The following is an 18,846-nucleotide window of genomic DNA, read 5'->3' as shown; positions in this document are numbered from 1 at the left end:
TTTCCAGACGCTATACTGGCCACGAATGCCAGGGCAAATTAATCATTAAACATGCTTCCTTTTAAACCATGTCTAATATTTACAAAGGTACACTCATTAGAGGTCCCTTCTCCACCTTCAGGGTCCGGGAGGCAGCCTTGGGTGGGTTTGGGGGTTACTGGCTCCAGGTCCAGGGTGAGAAACAGATCCTGGCTGTTGGGGAAACCAGTTTCACCGCTTCCTTCCTGTGAGCTATCTTCAACCTCCTCCTCATCATCTTCCTCGTCCCCCAAACCCGCTTCTGTGTTGAGTCCTACTCCATTGATGGAGTCAAAGCACAGGGTTGGGGTACTGGTGGCTGCACCCCCTAGAATGGCATACAGCTCATCATAGAAGCAGCATGTTTGGGGCTGTGACCCGGACCGGCCGTTTGCCTCTGGTTTTTTTGGTAGGCTTGCCTGAGCGCCTTAATTTTCACGCAAGTCCCTGTTATAGCCTCTGTCCTTCATGCCCTTGGAGACTTTTTCAAATGTTTTGGCATTTCATTTATTGGAATGGAGTTCAGCTAGCATGGATTCATCTCCCTATACAACGATCAGATCCCGTATCTCCTGTTCTGTCCATGCTGGAGCTCTTTTGTGATTCTGGGACTGCATGGTCACCTCTGCTGATGAGCTCTGCATGGTCACCTGTGCTGATCAGCTCGCCACACTGGACAAACAGGAAATGAAATTCAGAAGTTTGCAGGCCTTTTCCTGTCTACCTGGCCAGTGCATCTGACTTGAGAGAAGCTGTCCAGAACGGTCACAATGGAGCACTCTGTGATAGCTCCCGGAGGCCACTACCGTCAAATTGCATCCACACTACCCCAAATGCGACCTGGCAAGGCTGAATTGCGTGCTAATTCCCTCATCAGAGGTGGAGTAAAGAAACTGATTTAAAGAGTCCTTTAAGTCGAAACAAAAGGGCTTTGTCATGTGAATGAGTCCAGGGTTAAATCGAGGTAATGCTGCTAAATTTGACCTAAAATCGTAGTGTAAACCAGGCCTCAGAGGAGCGGTCAGAGAGTTGTCACAGAGAAGCAGATAGCTGTTATGTGGGGGGGGGGCAATATATATAACTCCATTGAATTTGTTGTAATTCTCAATCTGTCCAGGAAAGTCAAAATACTTCTTTATTTTGGAGGTACATAGCGGAATAAAGGCATAAAAATAAAGATAAGGGAGGGAAAAGGAGACTGAAGATTGTTTAAACAAAGAGAAGATTTGAAAGCTTCTGAGCAGCATCTGAGAGATATTGGGTACCTTCACCACTAAGGTATCTGCTATACATGGCTGTAGTAGGAGGCCATCTGATGGCCTAAGCAATTCTTTATCACTAGACTGACAAAAAGTCATTGTGGCCTGGTATCCTTAGCAATATTCTACTTAAATTACAGCAAGGTCATAATCTGCTGGAGACCTATATTTATGGGACAATGGGGACAGGGGAGGGGCGAGAAACAACCTTCCAAAAGTTCAGGTAAGTAAAACACTTAGTAATAATAGCTCTCCTGTAAAGTAGTATATATGAACATTAAAGGACTGACTATTATCAAAAGAGAGCAAGCCCTGGAAGAACTCAAACTCCCTTGCAGACTAAGGCTATGTCTACACGTGGATTCCCAGCTCGAGGAGACATACCCACGCTCTTGGGCACTAAAAACTGAAGGTAACCGCAGCAACGCTAGCAGCACTGTGGGGGAGAAGGGAGGCAGCTAGCTGTTCTGAGTATATGCTTGTCAGAGACCCTAGGCACATACTCGGGGCGGCTAGTCCATCCGACCACTTGCACTGACACAGCTACACTATTTTTAATGTGCTAGTGCAATCAGAGCTAGAACAAGTGTGTCTCCTTGAGCTGTGAAACACAGCCCAAGCACCAAGTGCAGACATACCCTATACTGTACAGAAAGTTCTTACTGGAATAAATGTGATAAAAATAAAAAATTGGGAAAGATAAAGGTGCTGTGTCTAACCTCTTTAAGTGAAATTCTTGCTCCCTTGAAGTCAATGGCAAAACTCTCATTGACAGCAATGGAACTGGGATTTCACTCTTTATGTCAACAATGCCATCTGTCAGCATGCTAGAGAGGAATTCACTCTAGGGAAAGAAAATTGTTGTATCCATCCCCTCATAACTTGTAGCATGAAAAGAGAACATTTCTTTAATATATATTTTGATTTCAGAATGTTATCTCATCAGCAAAAAGTGAAAAATATAATGAATGGAAGGGGATTAATTGTGGGGAAAGACAAAGACTCATAGACTTTAAGGTCACAAGGAAACATCATAATAATCTAGTCTGATGTCTTCCACAGTGCATGCCACAGAACCTCATCCACCTAGTCTTGTAATAGACCCCTAATCTCTGGCTAAGTTACTGAAGTCCTGAAATTATGGTTTAAAGACTTCAAGTTACATAGAATCCACCATTTACACTAGTTTAAATCTGAAAGTGACCCATGACCTATGCTGCAGAGCAAGGTAAAAACCCCCCAGGGTCTCTGCCAATCAGACCTACGGGGAAATTGCTTCCTGACCCCCAAAATGGTGATCAATTAGGCCCTCAACATGTGGGTAAGACCCCAGCCAGACACCTGGGAAAGAATTCTCTGTCGTAAGGTAGAGCCCTCCCCATCTAATGTCCCATCATCAGGAATTGGAGATATTTGCTGTTAGCCATCACAGATCATCTACATGCCATTGTAGGCAGTCTCATCATACTATCCCTTCCAAAAACTTATCAAGCTCAGTCTTGAAGCCAGTTAGGTTTTTTGTCCTCCACCGCTACCCTTGGAAGGCTGTTCCAGAACTTCACTCCTCTGATTGTTAGAATCCTTTGCCTAATTTCAAGCCTAAACTTATTGATGGCCCGTTTATATCCATTTGTTCTCGTGTCCACATTGGCATTTAACTTAAATAACTGCTCTCCCTCCCTGGTATTTATCCATGTAGTTATAGAAAGCAATCATATCTCCCTTCAGCCTTCATTTGGTTAGGCTAAGCAAGCCAAGTTCTTTAAGGTAGGTTTTCCATTTCTTGGATCATCCTAACAACCCTTCTCTGCCCCAGTTGCAGTTTGAATTCATCTTTCTTAAACATGGGAGACCAGAATTGCACACAGTATTCCAGATGAGAGCTCACCAGTGCTCTGTATAATGGTACTAACATTTCCCTGGCTCTACTGGAAATATCTCGCCTGATGCATCCTTGGATTGCATTAGTCTTTTTCATGGCCACATCCCATTGGCAGCGCATAGTGATCCTGTGATCAACCAATACACCTGGGTCTGTCTCCTCCTCTGTCACTCCAACTGATACATCCCCAGCTTATAGCAAAAATTCTTGTTAGTTTCTAAATGCATGAACTTGCAGTTTGCACTATTAAATTTCATCTATTATTCCAGTTTACAAGGTCATCCAAATCTTCTTGTATAATACTTGTCCTCCTCCATATTGGCAACATCGCCCAGATTTGTGTCATCTGCAGATTTTATTAGCATACTCCCACTTTTGTGCCAAAGTTGTTAATAAAAATGTTTTTAAAAAGTAACATTAATAAAAACGTTAAATACAATTGGTCCCAAGACTGATCTCTGAGGAACTCCACTAGTAACCTCCCCAGCCAGACAGTTCACCTTTCAGTAGGACCTGTTGTACTCTCCCCTTTAACCACTTTCTTATCCACCTTTCACTTCTCATATTAATACTTATCTTCTCCAATTTAACTGATACAGTTCCACATGGGAAATTATTAAATGCCTTATTGACATCGAGGTAGATTAGATCTACTGCATTTCTTCTCAGTTATCTTCTCAAAGAAGGAGATCAGGTTGGTCTGGCACGATCTACCTTTTGTAAAACCATGTTGTATTTTATCCCAATTACCGTTCACCTCTATGTCCTTAACTACTTCCTCTTTCAAAATTTGTTCCAAGACCTGGCATACAATTGAGGTCAAACTAACAGTCCTATAATTTCCTGGATCATCAACCTTCCTGATCACACTATAGCAGACCTTAAGGTGGCCATCCTGCAGCAAAAAAACTTCAGGACCAGACTTCAAAGAGAAACTGCTGAGCTTCAGGTCATCTGCAAATTTGACACCATCAGCTCAGGATTAAACAAAGACTGTGAATGGCTTGCCAACTACAAAACCACTTTCTCCTCCCTTGGTTTTCACACCTAAACTGTTAGAACAGGGCCTCATCCTCCCTGATTGAACTAACCTCGTTATCTCTAGCTTGCTTGCATATATATACCTGCCCCTGGAAATTTCCACTACATGCATCTGATGAAGTGGGTATTCACCCACGAAAGCTCATGCTCCAAAACGTTAGTTATCCTGTTAGTCTATAAGGTGCCACAGGATTCTTTGCTGCTTTTACAGATCCAGACTAACACGGCTACCCCTCTGATACTTTATCCCTACACTTTCTGATCTCCACAAGGTAGCTTTCCTTGCTGATCCATTCCTTGTCGTCTTGATTTCCTGAAGGTGATAAATTCATATTCACAATGTCTGTCGCAGTATTTCTGATTGTATATAAAGAAGGAGGAGAGTAATGTTTTATAAGTTCCTCATAAAAAACAATTTAATGTATCTTAAAGAAATAAGATAAAATTGGTAGTCTCTTTCTAACCAGTGGGACTTTTAAAAAGAAAAGTGGCTTAAATATCATTTTGACTCTATACAGTCCTTAACTGTAAATCTTTCCTTGGCTAGTTTACAGATTACCAAAGCTATGTGATTCATGGCTGCTTGGAGAACAACCCCACCCTGGAGAGATCAATTGCATTATTTAACGGTATCTCTAAGTGGGTCCAGCTGATGGTTCTTAGCAAGCCAACGCCCCAGCAAAGGGCAGATGTAATCACAAAGTTTATCAATGTTGCACAGGTAAGACTAACCTTTGAGTGTTTTTGTTTGCTAGAATGAAATAATAGAAACTGATGCTACAGAAAACTGATTAACTAGAAATGCAGGCAAGCTGCTTTCTTTCTGAATGCTTATTCAGCCATAGCTGATGCTCATTCATTGAGCTATTTGTAGATCAAAATGTTAAACAGATGTTCCTAGATATGAAAATGTAATAGTAACTTCTCATTACTGTTCTCATTTTTGGCTTCTTGTATTCAAGATGACATTTTTGGAATTAGTCAGTTGAATGTTTTTATGTTGTCCAGCTCCACAGGAAGTCAGAGGTGCTAAATTAGGTCGTTATGATGTACTGTGATCCAATCCATATTTCTGTAGAATTTCCATTGCATTTTAGCAGTAACTAACTTTATCTGCTTTAGCACAGGTATAGCAGTAGTCAGTGTCATATGGTAAAAGCCCTCAGTGTTTTTGCTGATATGTTTAATTCCACTGCAGAAGCTGCTTCATCTCCAGAACTTTAACACACTGATGGCAGTTGTGGGAGGCCTAAGCCACAGCTCTATTTCTCGTCTCAAAGAAACTCACTCTCATCTATCTTCTGAGGTTACAAAGGTACAAGAGTGTCTCTAATATGAAGGGATCCAAAATATAAATATCAGACTTTTCTGTGTAATGTCTATAGTGTGTAATGAGTATTACAAGGCAGACATAGCAGCAGCAGAACACTTGAACCATTGTACTGGGGCAGCCTAAAAGGCAGACTAGGCAGGTTGCTCTTAATAGAAAACTACTAGATTGTGAGGAACTTCTTTTTGGGTGACTGTGGTGGGGATAAAATGGATGTATTCAGCATCCTGATGTGACTTGCTAGTCAGAATAGATCAAACAAATGTTATGAATGGTCTTACAGAGTCTTGCTTCTATGGCTGTTTATAGGACTGGAATGAGATGACAGAACTGGTCTCCTCCAATGGAAACTACTGCAACTACCGCAAAGCTTTTGCTGACTCTGTTGGCTTCAAAATCCCCATATTAGGAGTTCACTTGAAAGACTTGATAGCCGTTCATGTCATCTTTCCAGACTGGATAGATGAGAACAAAGTAAACATAGTGAAAATGCAGCAGCTATCCATTACCTTGAATGAACTGGTTTCCCTGCAGACTGCTACCCATCATCTAGAGCCAAACATGGATTTAATTAACCTGCTAACAGTAAGTGTCATGAAGGTTCTGATTCACTTCTTGTCACAGCCCAGTAGGTGCATTCAGGTCAATAGGACTATTCACGAGAGTAAAAATTTGCAGGACAGCTCTCTTAGTATTTTTTTTATAAAGGTGAAGATAAATAGGACAAATATACAAAATAGAAACCAGTCTAGGTAAAACATGTATAAGGTCACAGAAAACTTTGACAAGATACAGTCTTGGGTAGTTGGAGCTAGAAGCTGGGACAACTGAACTGATAGACTTCCTACTCTGTAGATGAGATGTACATCTCCGTGCTGTGAGATGTAAAAAAGAGGTTCTGACCATTTACAGTTGTTAAACGTACATTGGCATTTTTCACCGTGTCTAAACCAGAGTTGTAAAACAAACAAACAAACAAAACCCTGTATGACTATGCAGACAGTGCACAGGAATTCCACTCTAATTTCTGCGTTAAAATATACCTTTTTAATTTAATCTTCATTTGTTTTATGGGGGAGGGGGATTTTCTTGTTCCCTTATACACACACAAATCTGCTCTACATTTTCAAGTTTGCATATTCTTTCAAACCTAAATATGAGGAAGTGGGACTTTAGACAGAGAGACCATTGCCTTCAGTGAAGTCAGTGGTTGTAACCTCTTCATGGAGTCATACTATGAATTTTTTTTCAACATCTAGATACAGTTCAGATTGGTACCATATAAATAACTAAGATAAACTGATAACATTTCCACAAAGGAATCTATTATTCTACTCTAAGAACAAAGTCATACAGTATATGAAATATTTCTGAAATATACTAGTCAATAAGTCAATGAGAATAGTTTGATCACGAGGGGAGAGAAAAGCTAAGATTTGCTGCCGGGGGCGGGAGGGGGCAGTCAGGGGACAGGGAACAGGGGGATTGGATGGGGCAGGAGTCCTGGGGGGGCCGTATGGGGCAAGAAGCAGTCAGATTGGGGGTGGGGGCTGGGCCACACCTGACTGTTTGGGGAGGCACAGTGGAAACCTGATGTGGCCCTCAAGCCGAAAAGTTTGCCCACCCCTGATCTAACCCAACGTAATATAAAACTATTTAGAACACCAATTTGAGATCTAGTGCTGTCACTGATGTCAGTCATAATTGCTGAGTGTTCAGTACTTTAAAGGTCAGGCCACTTATTTTAGGAGCCCACTTATTAAAATCTTGGCCCTTATGCGTTTCAGTATAAAAACGAACATACTGTGAACTAGAAAGTCAGTTGCTTAGACAAGGTGAAAACAAATAAAGAGCTGTGTGGTAACTAAAATGTCACAAAGTGAGTATTGCTATACTGGTGCATGTCACATTTTCCCCCCATATTAATGTGGTATAGGAGAGTGTGACAAAATGAGAAACGGCTTGAAGCACGAGAGGCTAAATTCAGAGGTGATGTGTAAATTAGATTTATTTATACACTCTTATTAACGTGCAAGGAAATCAACCTTGGTGTGACTTAAAAGCTGAGGAGAGAACAAGGTGTAAATTAAAAGAGGGGGTGGCTTAATCTCACTTCAGAGTTTTACACTGTTGGTCTGTGCTATGCTCCCTTCCCCTCTGATTCTCAACATTTGAGCTACACTAGTTTAGGGCATGTATACAGTGCCCTGAAGTTTGAATTATTTGGGGTGAACAGCAATGTGCACCAAAGTGCTGCACTGTACATTCCAGATAAACTTAAAGGTCCCTAGTTCTCACTAATGTAATCCTCTTCAAACAGGACTCCATCAGTACAAACTAAGGACTTTTAAGTTTGTGCCCACAGTGTCCACACAGGGAAGTTACAGCATGGAACTTTGGTGCACACTGATATCCACTCATCCCCTTAATCCGAACTGCAGGGCAGTACAGACATGCCCTTAGTCTCCCGTTGACTGAGTGGGCCAAATTCATAGGTGATTTTTATAAAGTTTCTTTAAAACTGATGCAGGTAGCCAGGCAGCAACAGAACTGGGAAAGGTTCTAGGTAAAGCTCTACAGAAAGAAAGAGTAGTTCTAAGAATAATACTGTTCTCCTCCCGCCATTCCTCCACTCCCTCAAGAGTATTACTGGAAAAAGATAATTTGAAAGGAGGGTGGGAAGGCTTAATTTAATGCTGAGATAGTAATACCTGCTGCACAATCTCTCCAATATTGATGTGACTTCACATATAACATGGATTAACGTCTGACTGTAGGCAACTGTTGAATTCCTTAAAAGGACTGAAGATAATGCATCAGTACTTTGCTAATCTACCACATATTTAATACAACAGCATATTAACCACATTTGATGCCAGAATTTTTTGTTTTCTCTCTATTTTTAGCTTTAACAGTTACTTAACTAACCTGTTCTGAGACTATGCAAATAACTGGAAAGTCCCAATCATTTTTAGTCTAGCAAAGCAAAGTGACAAATACCTAAAAATCTAATGGAAAGTCAGTCACCCTCATAAACTCTTGCTCTGTGAAGTTTCTTTTACAAAAGAGAAAATTGATTTATAACTTTATTTTTCAAAATGATTTCTAAATAAATCAAGAATGATAATTAAATTAAAATTAAGAGCTACTTTCATTATAAAGGGAGTCGTAGGGTATTTTTTCCCCAGCAGTTTTCCTTATCTTTCACTGAAATGCTGTATAACTAATCAGTAACTGTATGATGTATTGAGAAATACATAGTAATTGTATATCCTTAAATTATTTACTAGTATTTGAATGTATTGAGTAACTAATCTCAACCCCTAAAATCTTTTATGGCTAGACAATATTTAGTCCTACATTGTACTTGCATATTAAGTTTATTAAACTAAATAAATCTACTCATTAAAGGCCAAATCTCTATTGGTGTAAATGGGTACAATGAAATATTAATGATAAAAATTGCAACCTGCAATATAGGTACACTCTCCCTCCCCAAACATGCACCCTCCCTTCTTATCCTATCTCCAAATAGCAAAACTTCTCTTGGCTTCAAAGGGAGCAGGACAAGATCCTTAAATTTCAAACTACTAACTCTCATTCGCAACCTGATCTACTAAATATCATTGGCTTTAATGAAGTTTTGTCTGTTTATATGAGCAGAGAATTTGGATGTACGTGTACGTCGGTAAATAACTACATGAACAAAATGTATTACAACAGTTATATAAAAGAGTTGTGTAGCTCAAAACCTTGTCTCTCTCACCAACAGACATTGGTCCAATAAGAGATGTTACCACACCCACCTTGTCTCTCTAACAGTTACATCATAGTACATTTATTGTCTCTGGGGCAAATGCTGCACCCCTACTCACCCACCAATATGGGCATGCAAGGCTCAGAAGGCAATGCACCAGTAAAATTAATGAAGCTGAATGAGTGGAAGACTCTTCAACTGGAGTGTGTGATCCTACTAAATGTTATGTGTATGAAATGAATCCAAATATCTCTAATGTGCCTTACTTAGTCTCAAATGTGAACAATGGGTAAAATTTTTCACTAGCGCCTAAGTCCCATTTTCATTGTGACTGAGGCTTCTAAGTGACTTAGGCCTTCTGAAAATTTTATCCTGTATCTATTGTTATTAATGTGTCCTCTGAAGTTCTCCCGAAATGAAGTTGAGTTCTGGGTGATCTAAATTTCAAAATCCTATCACTTGTTTAAACGTATGAAGCCACTTGCACCCGTCTATTTCAGAATAATTTTTCCTCATATATCTGGAGTCAAAGATAATTCGGTAAATAGCACCTCTTCAAATCTTTGAACAAAACAATCCTGATTTTGCAAGGTAGATGATAACTTCAAATCATATCCGAATTACTCCAGAATCTACTACAATAGGGACAAGATCATAGGAAACATGTAATGTTGTCTCCTGCCTCTTGCATACTCCAAGCCGTTAGTGTTGATGATTTCTTTCCTTTATAGTTTAGAGTGGTAAGACATTGTGTAGGACAAATCATTATTGTTAGAGCTGAATGAAAGCTGCTAAAGTAATTCACAAACATTTGTTTTCATTTTTAGCAATTTTTTTTTTACTATATTTGTGCCCTTCTTCTCATTTGCACAACAAATCCACTAGCCTGGAGGACTATTGGGTTGACCACGCCCATCCAGGAGGGTCTGGGAATGGAGCTGAGGGAGAAGGCGCTCATTCAAATACATAAAGATGTAAGGCCACATAAGCAGGGAGTGCCTATGGTATTCATAGTTAGTAGAGTAGGAACTGGAGACATGAGTTGAAGTGACTGGATTGGTTGGGAATGAAACACTGTCTTTGAGGTCTCTGCTGGTCCACAGAAGGAAGGAGTTTCTCCTTTGGCTTGCATCTGATTGTGTACCTCATGAGATACGGTCTATGCTGGTGATTCAAGTGTCCTCAGTCTCCAGGGTTTCTCTTGAGTTATCTGAACACTGGGACTTCCTTCTTTGTTACAACTTGGCATTATCTCTGCAAAGCAGCAGCAACAGTGCACCTGCTTCTGATGCAAGGGACCATCCCAGATCATTGCTGCTCACAAGCAGTGGATGGGGTATAGTGCCCTGCTCTCAGCAGTAACCATCACTGGACTGGAGCAGTTAGCAGCACTGATCCTATTAAACATCTCCTCTGCTGAGTCCTGCGGGTTTGGGCCTGCCAGGAAGGAAAAGAAGGGAAAGATAGCGGAAGCAGGAACACAGAAGGGAAAGATTGCCACGGCCTCTCCCCCACCCTACCCCCCAAAAAAAGTCCTAGGACTTCCCAGCAAAGAGCGTAATGTGACCTGCTTATATTAGGTGCAGAAGAATGGATTTTGTGATGCAGTTAACAGACTTTATACAGGGGGAGGGAGCGTAAGATGGCACTACCTCTTCACAAGTGAGCAAGCTGCCTCTGTGAGCCTGGATGGGCTCAGTCAACACATTCATCCTCCAGAATAGTGGATTTCCTCTTATAAGAAGTCTAATTTATGGTAAGACAAAACTGATAGGTTTGACTATTGATGTCTGTCCTTGAAAACAAGTTTGCTGGCAGAAGTGTTTTGTCGTGACACTATAGAATATGGGCAGAAGGTGAATTTTGAATTTGTAGTGACAAGTATTTGCACCAGCAGCTTGAGGCTGAGTTTTATGTTCATCCAGTCAGGGAATAGAAATGGACCATGAGACTTACATATCCAATCAAAGCAGCTTGAGTTTTGAGCTGCCTGTACGCAGTGCTCACTGCAAATAGGTTCAGGAGATTTGTGGGCTGAAATGTGTTATATAAAAGATTTAAGAAAAATATCCAAGATGAACAAAAAGGTTTGTTGCAAATAGTTTGCCAAGTTTTAATCAGCACGGTTTAAAATGTTACCTCTGTTTATGTTACAAATACATGACCAGGATGTTTGTTTCCTTCTTGCATCTCTCATATACACTGGATTCTTTTTCCAGGATTGTTGATTGCTGAGCTGCTGACAATGAAGTGTTTGTGGCAGGGTAATTCTTTGCACATGTTTTCATCCTTTGACAATGGTCAAAATGTGGGCCTGCCAAACGTGACGTGTTGTAACATACTGCAGCTGGGGACTGTAATAGTTCATATCCTCTGCTGACTAGTACAGAGGGCGACTTGCAACACATTTGGCTAGTGGGTTACAATACCTCCATCAAAAATAGTATTATTGCATATTGGTGCACCTCCACACACAAAGCCTCCTTATGTACGCTGAGTGCCAAATGGCGAAACTCCCACTGACTTCTGTAGGAGCAAAAGGAGTCCCTTGTTCTAAACTACTAAGCTTGCTATCATTTCCCACCTGATCGAATAAATATCACTGTTTTCCTTCCTGCTTATTTACAGCTTTCCCTGGACCTCTACCACACAGAAGATGATATTTACAAACTCTCATTGGTGCTAGAACCAAGGAATTCTAAATCAGTAAGTCACTTTTATTGAATTTGAAGGGGACACAGTTGCATATCAATTTTAGTATATTTATAGTAGCAGTAATGAGATTATACACTTAAATGCCTGGGAGTTAGAGGAAAATACACCCATTGGTGTTTGCCTGGTTAAAGTTTAATTAAAGCCTTTTTCATATGTGTTTTATTATGAAGGTGGTCACTCATTATAGTTTTTATATGCATTTGTAAACAGGATAATTTAGAAGCTGCTTGTAAAATGTCCCAGATTTCATGTCTAATGGCTTTTAACCAAGCCTTGACAGGTTGCAAGAAGTGGTGTTTTATATTAAGACGCCATTTATAATTTTACTATTAACTAAATATTTTTCATGGGCCCCTTACTCTGATTGATCAAATTAAAAAAAAAAAAATTAGTCCAAAGATTGGTCTGCTGTTAATGATTTGGTATTTTATATCACATCACCCTTTCTCACTTTGTTTATAAAAACATCAACTATACATTGCACTCTCAAACATGATTCATAATAATGTAAATCATATTACAGTAGGAATATGTTTTAACATCTGTATTTTTCCTATGCTTTAAAAGAACACATTAGAGTGGACCCTGAGAAACTGGTGCATATTTTTATTGTGTTTTAAGAAGAATAAAATGTAGCTGAATCTAGTAAATATTTAATCTGTATTAATGGACCCTTAATTTAAATTTATTACTATTTGGCCGCTAGTAAAAATCTTAAGACTCCAAAAAAGTCCACTTTCAGTTTATGAATTCTAATATTGTTTTGCTCATCCAGGGCCCAGTCCTGCCACATGTCTCAACTCTAAAATCAGTGGAAATTGAGGGAACCCAGGCACCTTCTAGGAGATGTTTAGCAGATTGAAGGCCTGGGTCCCAAAACTTCTCAAAGATGATTCTATGTAAATCCAGTCTTTTCAAAGCTTGCCTGCATTTTGTAGGTTTTAACAGCTTTGCAACCCCAAGTATATTGTTTACCTGTCAGTAGCAAATCATTTTGGGGGATTAAATCAAGTTTATTGATATAATCATAGTGCTGAGCCCATGAATAAGAACTGTTACTGTGGACGGTTTGCTGTAAGGTCACCTTTGCTCTGGTCAAATGTGGAACAAAAGAAACCTTTTTCTAAAAATACCTGATAAGGGGGACATCTCCTCTGATTATTTCAACAGGCTTTCAATTTTAATTCACGCTCAATTCCTGGAATTAAGTTAATGCTTCTTTGTTCTTCTTGGTTTGTAGGGCATGATTTGATAGTAAAAACTCATGCTTAGATTGATTTAATAATCAATCTATCTCCCTCATCCCTTGTCTCCTCTGAATAATATCTCCCTTATATGCCACCATTGCCAGCAACAACTGCAACACTGAATTGCTATAGCAATGTGTCAGGAAGTAATGATGGACCATTACTATGAACAAATTAAATGAACACTTCACTGCTTTATTCTCCAGTCTCTTTTTAAAATATATAAATAATTTTTTTTAAATACTGCAGGGAGCAGTCCTGTGTCCTTAACAATACCATGAATGATCAGGGACTTCTATATAAGTAATTAATGAATAATCAGGGACACTCAGCATTTGCAACAGAGTACCAAAAATGCTATAGCAATTTTCATTTGATAGCAATGTACCAATAATAATATACTGTTATAATCCCAAATTTAGAAAAGGAGGGTAACATTTTCAAAAGCACCTAAGGACTGGCCTACACTAATTTTGTTTTGCTCTTTTAACTATACCAGTATAGTTAAAAAGTAGTAAAACCCTGTACCGTGGATGCAGTTATACCAGCGTAAAAGCTCTAATAACGGTATAAATTATTCTGGTTTGAGAAGCAAAGGAAGTTCTACCAGTTACTGCATCTTAATGCCAGTAGAACTGTATCTACACGAGGGCTTTTACTGGTATAAGGATGTTGGCAAAAAAAATCATACCCTTAATTGACATAGTCCTATTGGTAAAACTTAATCATAAACCAGCCCTTAGTCTCATTTTCATTTAAGACTTAGGCTCTTAAATCAATCAAACGACTTAAGAGTCAATGAAAAGGTAAAAAGGACATTAGAGTGAGTAATCAAAACTATAATCAGATGCAGTGTTTCTGATACTTCAGTAAATTCAATTAGTTAATTTATGGACACTGTCCATTAAGTTTTCTTACCCCAGCTATTCTTTCAAATAGATTGAGTTATTCAAATCTATATATGAAACAGGAAAAAAATATTTTTCCACTTAGCTATAATTATTTTGAGGGACTAGGTTTGATAAAATATCCATCCAAATTCTTATATTTGTAAGAGTGATGTTATTGAGTTGGAGCAGGCCAAAAAAGTAAAAATAAAATAAGGTTTCAAATCAAATAAGCATTTGTAATGGCAATGTTTTGTTCCATATCTAAGCCCAACAGTATAATGTGGTTACTATCAATTACTCATCCACCTAATAATTCTATAGATAATGCATTTTATCCAGGCTCCGGCCAAAGATGTCTTGGCCTTGCCAATTTGGTTTCAGAAATTTGCAATGAAATATGTAAAATGGTTAATAGACAGCACTAGAAAGAACAGCGTTCTGCTAGTGTATCCTTTAAACTGGGCTCAAATTATATTTTAAATTGTAACTGTATACAAAATTTTAAATTGACAAGTGGGTTCACAAGAGCTGAGCCACTGCACAAACTTGTTTATATTGCCCTTTTCAAACCCTCTTTTCCCCTCCACCCCTCTGCCCCCAAAACATACCTGATTTCTTCTCAACTTCCCCCTGTCTCCCCCTACTCCCCCCCCCAAAAAAAAAAAAAAGAATAGAGGCTGGCTTAAAAATTTACAGCTTTAAAAATGTTTGGGATTCTCTTTATTTATCTTCTGGTTTGAGCATTTAGGGATTACTCCATTTATTAGGTTAAAGGTGATTCTCTTGCATAACTCCATGAGCTGGGATATTAAGAAAATATCATGTGAGATAGCAACAATGGACCTATAAGGCAGGAGTTCTTTGGTTTGTTCATTATCTCCAAACCTCCCTATTGTCTCCATCAATAGTCATGTAGCAATAAGATACCAAACTTGCAGGCCAATCCTGCAAGATGCTAAGTGCCTCCCAGCTCTCTTGGACTTCCCCACAGACTATAGGTTTTCAGAGTCTCTTGTAGGTCTGCAGGGGATTCCCTGACAGACTAGGGATTTTCCCTTCTGAGAGGCTCTCTTTCCCCATTACCCCGCCTCCAAGGGAAGGGCAGCCAGTCAGAACTGCTGTGCATGCTGGGTGGCTGCCTAATCCTTCAGCATGTGTCACAAGCAGCGCTCTCTCCCAGCAGAAGCTGGAGCACTCCTATGAACTAAGAGTTACAGCTGGTCGGAAAATTATGATGAAACAATTGTTTGTGTCTGAAAAGCTAATTCATTAAAATCAGAACTTTTTGTGGTATCGTAACAGTGTCAACAACACTTCATGACCAGGAAATTGTTTCTCAGGCCCAGGATGGAATTTCTGGTCAAAACAAGAGAAACACCATCCCAGCACCTTCTCTGAATAACCAATAGCCTGTGGCTAGAGCACCCAACCGCTATGTGAGAAACCCAAGTACTCTGCCTGATTTAGAGCAGGGACTTAAATCTGTCTCTTCCACTTCACAGTTGAGTGCCATAACCACCAAGCTATTGGCTATTCTGGGGTCTCTCTTTCTCTCTGTCTCTCTTTTCAACTTGAAAAGGTTTCATCCTCATGCAGAACAGGAACATTTTCAGAATACCAAATTTTCACAAGATGGGAAGAGCATTTCCACTCAGCTCCACTGAGAGATACTGTGAGGTACTAAATGCCTTCTATATGCTGAGGTCTGCAGGAGTTGAGAGCGCTCTGTACCTCACAGGATCATTCCCTACCACAGCAATGGTTCCCAGACACCCTAGCATCACTCTGCTATGCTCTGGTGTTTTAGGGTTATTACTGAAGGATGTTTTTTATTTTAAAGGGAAAGGACATTTCAAAGAGTGACCAGAACAATAAGAATGCAGTAATATCAGCTAGACTCTCATTCAGAGTAGTTATAAGTTTAGTATGTTAATTTTAAAAGACTGTGTACTTCAAAAATGTGGAACTTGCAGTTGCAGGAGTGCTGCAAACTGTTCCTCTGAGACATGAACTCTAGCAAAGAAAGCCCCTCATATCTTAGCCTTGAGACAAAAAAAAACAACAACAGTTTGAGCATGATAGATTTGGAGAGTCATTTGTCACATTGTTTTCTTGTTTGAATTAACTTGAGCTCTCTGGACTTGTGGGTATAGAGATTTCTCCTTCCTAAACTTGCCTCCGCAGTCTCATTGTAGGAGTTATATACCTAGGTTTGCTGCTACAGAAACTACAAGAGCAGTGAGGGGGGAATGTGTGCGTGTCCCTCAACTCCTAACAGCCTTGGGCCAATGGTATAACTAATTCACGCCACTGATGCATCAAGGTCCTCTCTTCCTTACAAACACAGCTGCATAGGAACCTATACCCTTTTTTCCCCCTCTTGATGGCAATGTCTAAAATCCTTTTATTATATGTAGCTATATTGATAGTTTTTAAAACACAAATTCTAAACACTACCTAAGTTTTAGATAGTTTAACATGCTCTGCCTCAAGTCACATGAGCTGGTACCCTTCTACCAGGTAGCCTGACAACCTGTGAGATTCAAATTCAGTGCTTGCCAAAATTACACAAGCACCTTTTAAGCCTTTGGGTTCTTGATCTCTCTTCAGTGTCTCACTGAAGATTTCTTTCCTGGTTGCCATCACCTCAGCCAGGTGTCTCAGAGTTGCAAGCATTAATAAACAAGTCCACCTTACACCATTTTTCATATGGCTAAGGCTATTTTGAGGTCTCCCTTGACATTTATAACCAAGGCTGTCTCAGATCTTTCACTTGAACAAGTCCATCTTGTCCTTTTTCTTCCCTAAATCACATAGTCACTCAGCATGAGCCAGATTGTACTCTAGGTATCACATGTAGAGCTGGGTATATGTTTTTCTCTTTAATTTGCCAAATAATGCAGCTTTGGTCAAGCCAAAACTATTTGTAACAAATTCGTGAATAGTTCTGGCAAAATAATATTTTGGAATTTAAGCACTATTCATAGAACAGGAGGGAGGTTTTAGGGCACTCACCTAGGAGATGGCAGGTCCAAGTTCAAGTCCCTGCTCCAATTACTATTTAATTAGTCACCGTTAGCAGCACTGCCTCCACCACCATGAAACTCTCCCTCTGCTTTCAGTACCCAGAAACTAAACAAAATGAGATGTTTTGTTGTGGGTCAAATAAAATGTTTCATTTGACCCAAAATGAAGTTTGTCGTCAATTTTTCTATTCAAAATTTTGCACAATTGTCGGTTTGGGTCAAACTGAATATTTTTCCAACTTTTCAGAACTGCCAACGAATTGAAAATCAGTTATTCACCCATCTCAAGTCACATGAGCTGTCAGCTACTGTTTAGAAAAGAACATGCTATTCTGAAAATCAAACAGGCTGGTTGGCGCCTTTGGAGAGAAATCCAAAGGTTAGTCCCTCTGCTCAAAGACTGTCTAAATGGATTAGGCTGAGTCCACAGTCCTCTTATGACCTCCCTAAAGTCCCTGTGCCAGGAAGACTTATGACTTGTTCCACTAGGATTGGCAGCTTCCCAACCAGGCAGTCGTAACATGCCTTTATCAGAAGTCAGTAGGGCACCTATGTGGAACTCTGTCAATGTTTTCATAAACCACTAGTCTCGTGACACTACACCAAGCGTAAATGTTAATTTCAGGAGGGCACTGCTTCAATCACTGTTGAACAAGCAGCGCTCCTTGTCCCACCTCCTCAGGGAGGACAATGCTAGTTGTCTCCAACTGGTGTGATTCTGTGGAGGCAATCTCAGTAAGGAGAAAAGGAAGTTACTTACCTTGTGTAACTCCTGTTCTCTGATTGTCTTGTCTCTGCAGTGCCACACTGACCTTCCCTCCACTCCTCTATTTTGGAGTCTGGTTACTGTTGAAGCACCTGGAGGTAGAAAGAAACTGGAGACAGTTAGCAGGGAAAGGCTATTCATGCCTGCACCCTCAATTATCACTGCTCCTGGAGGTTTGGTGGCTGTGTGCTTAGACATAGGACTCCAACAGTATGGGAGCAATACAGTCTGAGAACTGGAGTTGTGTGAGGTATGGAACTCCCCTCTTCCTTGAGACCTTACTTGACATCTTACCAAACAGGTTTTTCACAGCCTTGTTGATCTGATAATTTGTCATTCTGGACTGCAGTGTTACTTTAGCAATAAACTTTGTTTTTTCATTAAAATTTGAAAAATACTGTTTTCTAATTTCTGTCAGCAACCTACCTCCCCAACGACCCCTAACAAGCCAGTAGTGCCACTGGAGTGGGCATCTGGAGTGCTACCAAAGCCTGACCCAACCATCATTAACAAGCACATAAGAAAGCTAGTGGATGTAAGTATTTGAGAGATTATATTATTCAAAACAACTTTGCCTTTCCTGAGATTTCCAAGAGCAAGATGAATTTCTATTTTATAGTAGACATTTTATAGTAACTTGTGATCTTCATCCTTGTACTGTCAGACTTTAATTTTACTCTGAAAAATCAAAGATCAGGTCAGCAACCTAGTATCCGTATGCCAAAGCATAAACTTTCAGAAGAGTTTGAAGTCAGGCTGCCCTTTTTATGGGTTCTATTTGTAAAATGAGGTGCAAATGGATTTTGGCAGGCACCAGAGCAACTGCAAGCCTTTCTGAAATCTTATCCCCAAGTGCTACAGTACCTTATGTTTGCCCTGACTTGCTGACAAACCTCATGATTCTTGGCATCAGTG

The 18,846-nt window shown here is 39.9% G+C and overlaps 1 protein-coding gene across 1 annotated transcript in view; it reads left to right on the top strand.

Moving 5' to 3' along the window:
* RASGRP3 (RAS guanyl releasing protein 3) overlaps positions 1 to 18,846 on the top strand; it is an 85,255-nt gene that overhangs the window by 41,973 nt on the left and 24,436 nt on the right. The window contains exons 7-11 of the mRNA XM_050951341.1: positions 4,748 to 4,921; positions 5,399 to 5,515; positions 5,840 to 6,115; positions 11,916 to 11,993; positions 18,350 to 18,466. Of these exons, the coding sequence (XP_050807298.1) occupies positions 4,748 to 4,921; positions 5,399 to 5,515; positions 5,840 to 6,115; positions 11,916 to 11,993; positions 18,350 to 18,466 (762 nt within the window). The remainder of the gene's footprint in view (positions 1 to 4,747; positions 4,922 to 5,398; positions 5,516 to 5,839; positions 6,116 to 11,915; positions 11,994 to 18,349; positions 18,467 to 18,846) is intronic.

Source organism: Gopherus flavomarginatus, chromosome 4, assembly GCF_025201925.1.
Source record: "Gopherus flavomarginatus isolate rGopFla2 chromosome 4, rGopFla2.mat.asm, whole genome shotgun sequence".
NCBI classification, from domain to species: Eukaryota; Metazoa; Chordata; order Testudines; family Testudinidae; genus Gopherus; species Gopherus flavomarginatus.
Note: the sequence above shows the minus strand (reverse complement) of the source record. Positions and strands in the feature narration are given on the sequence as shown.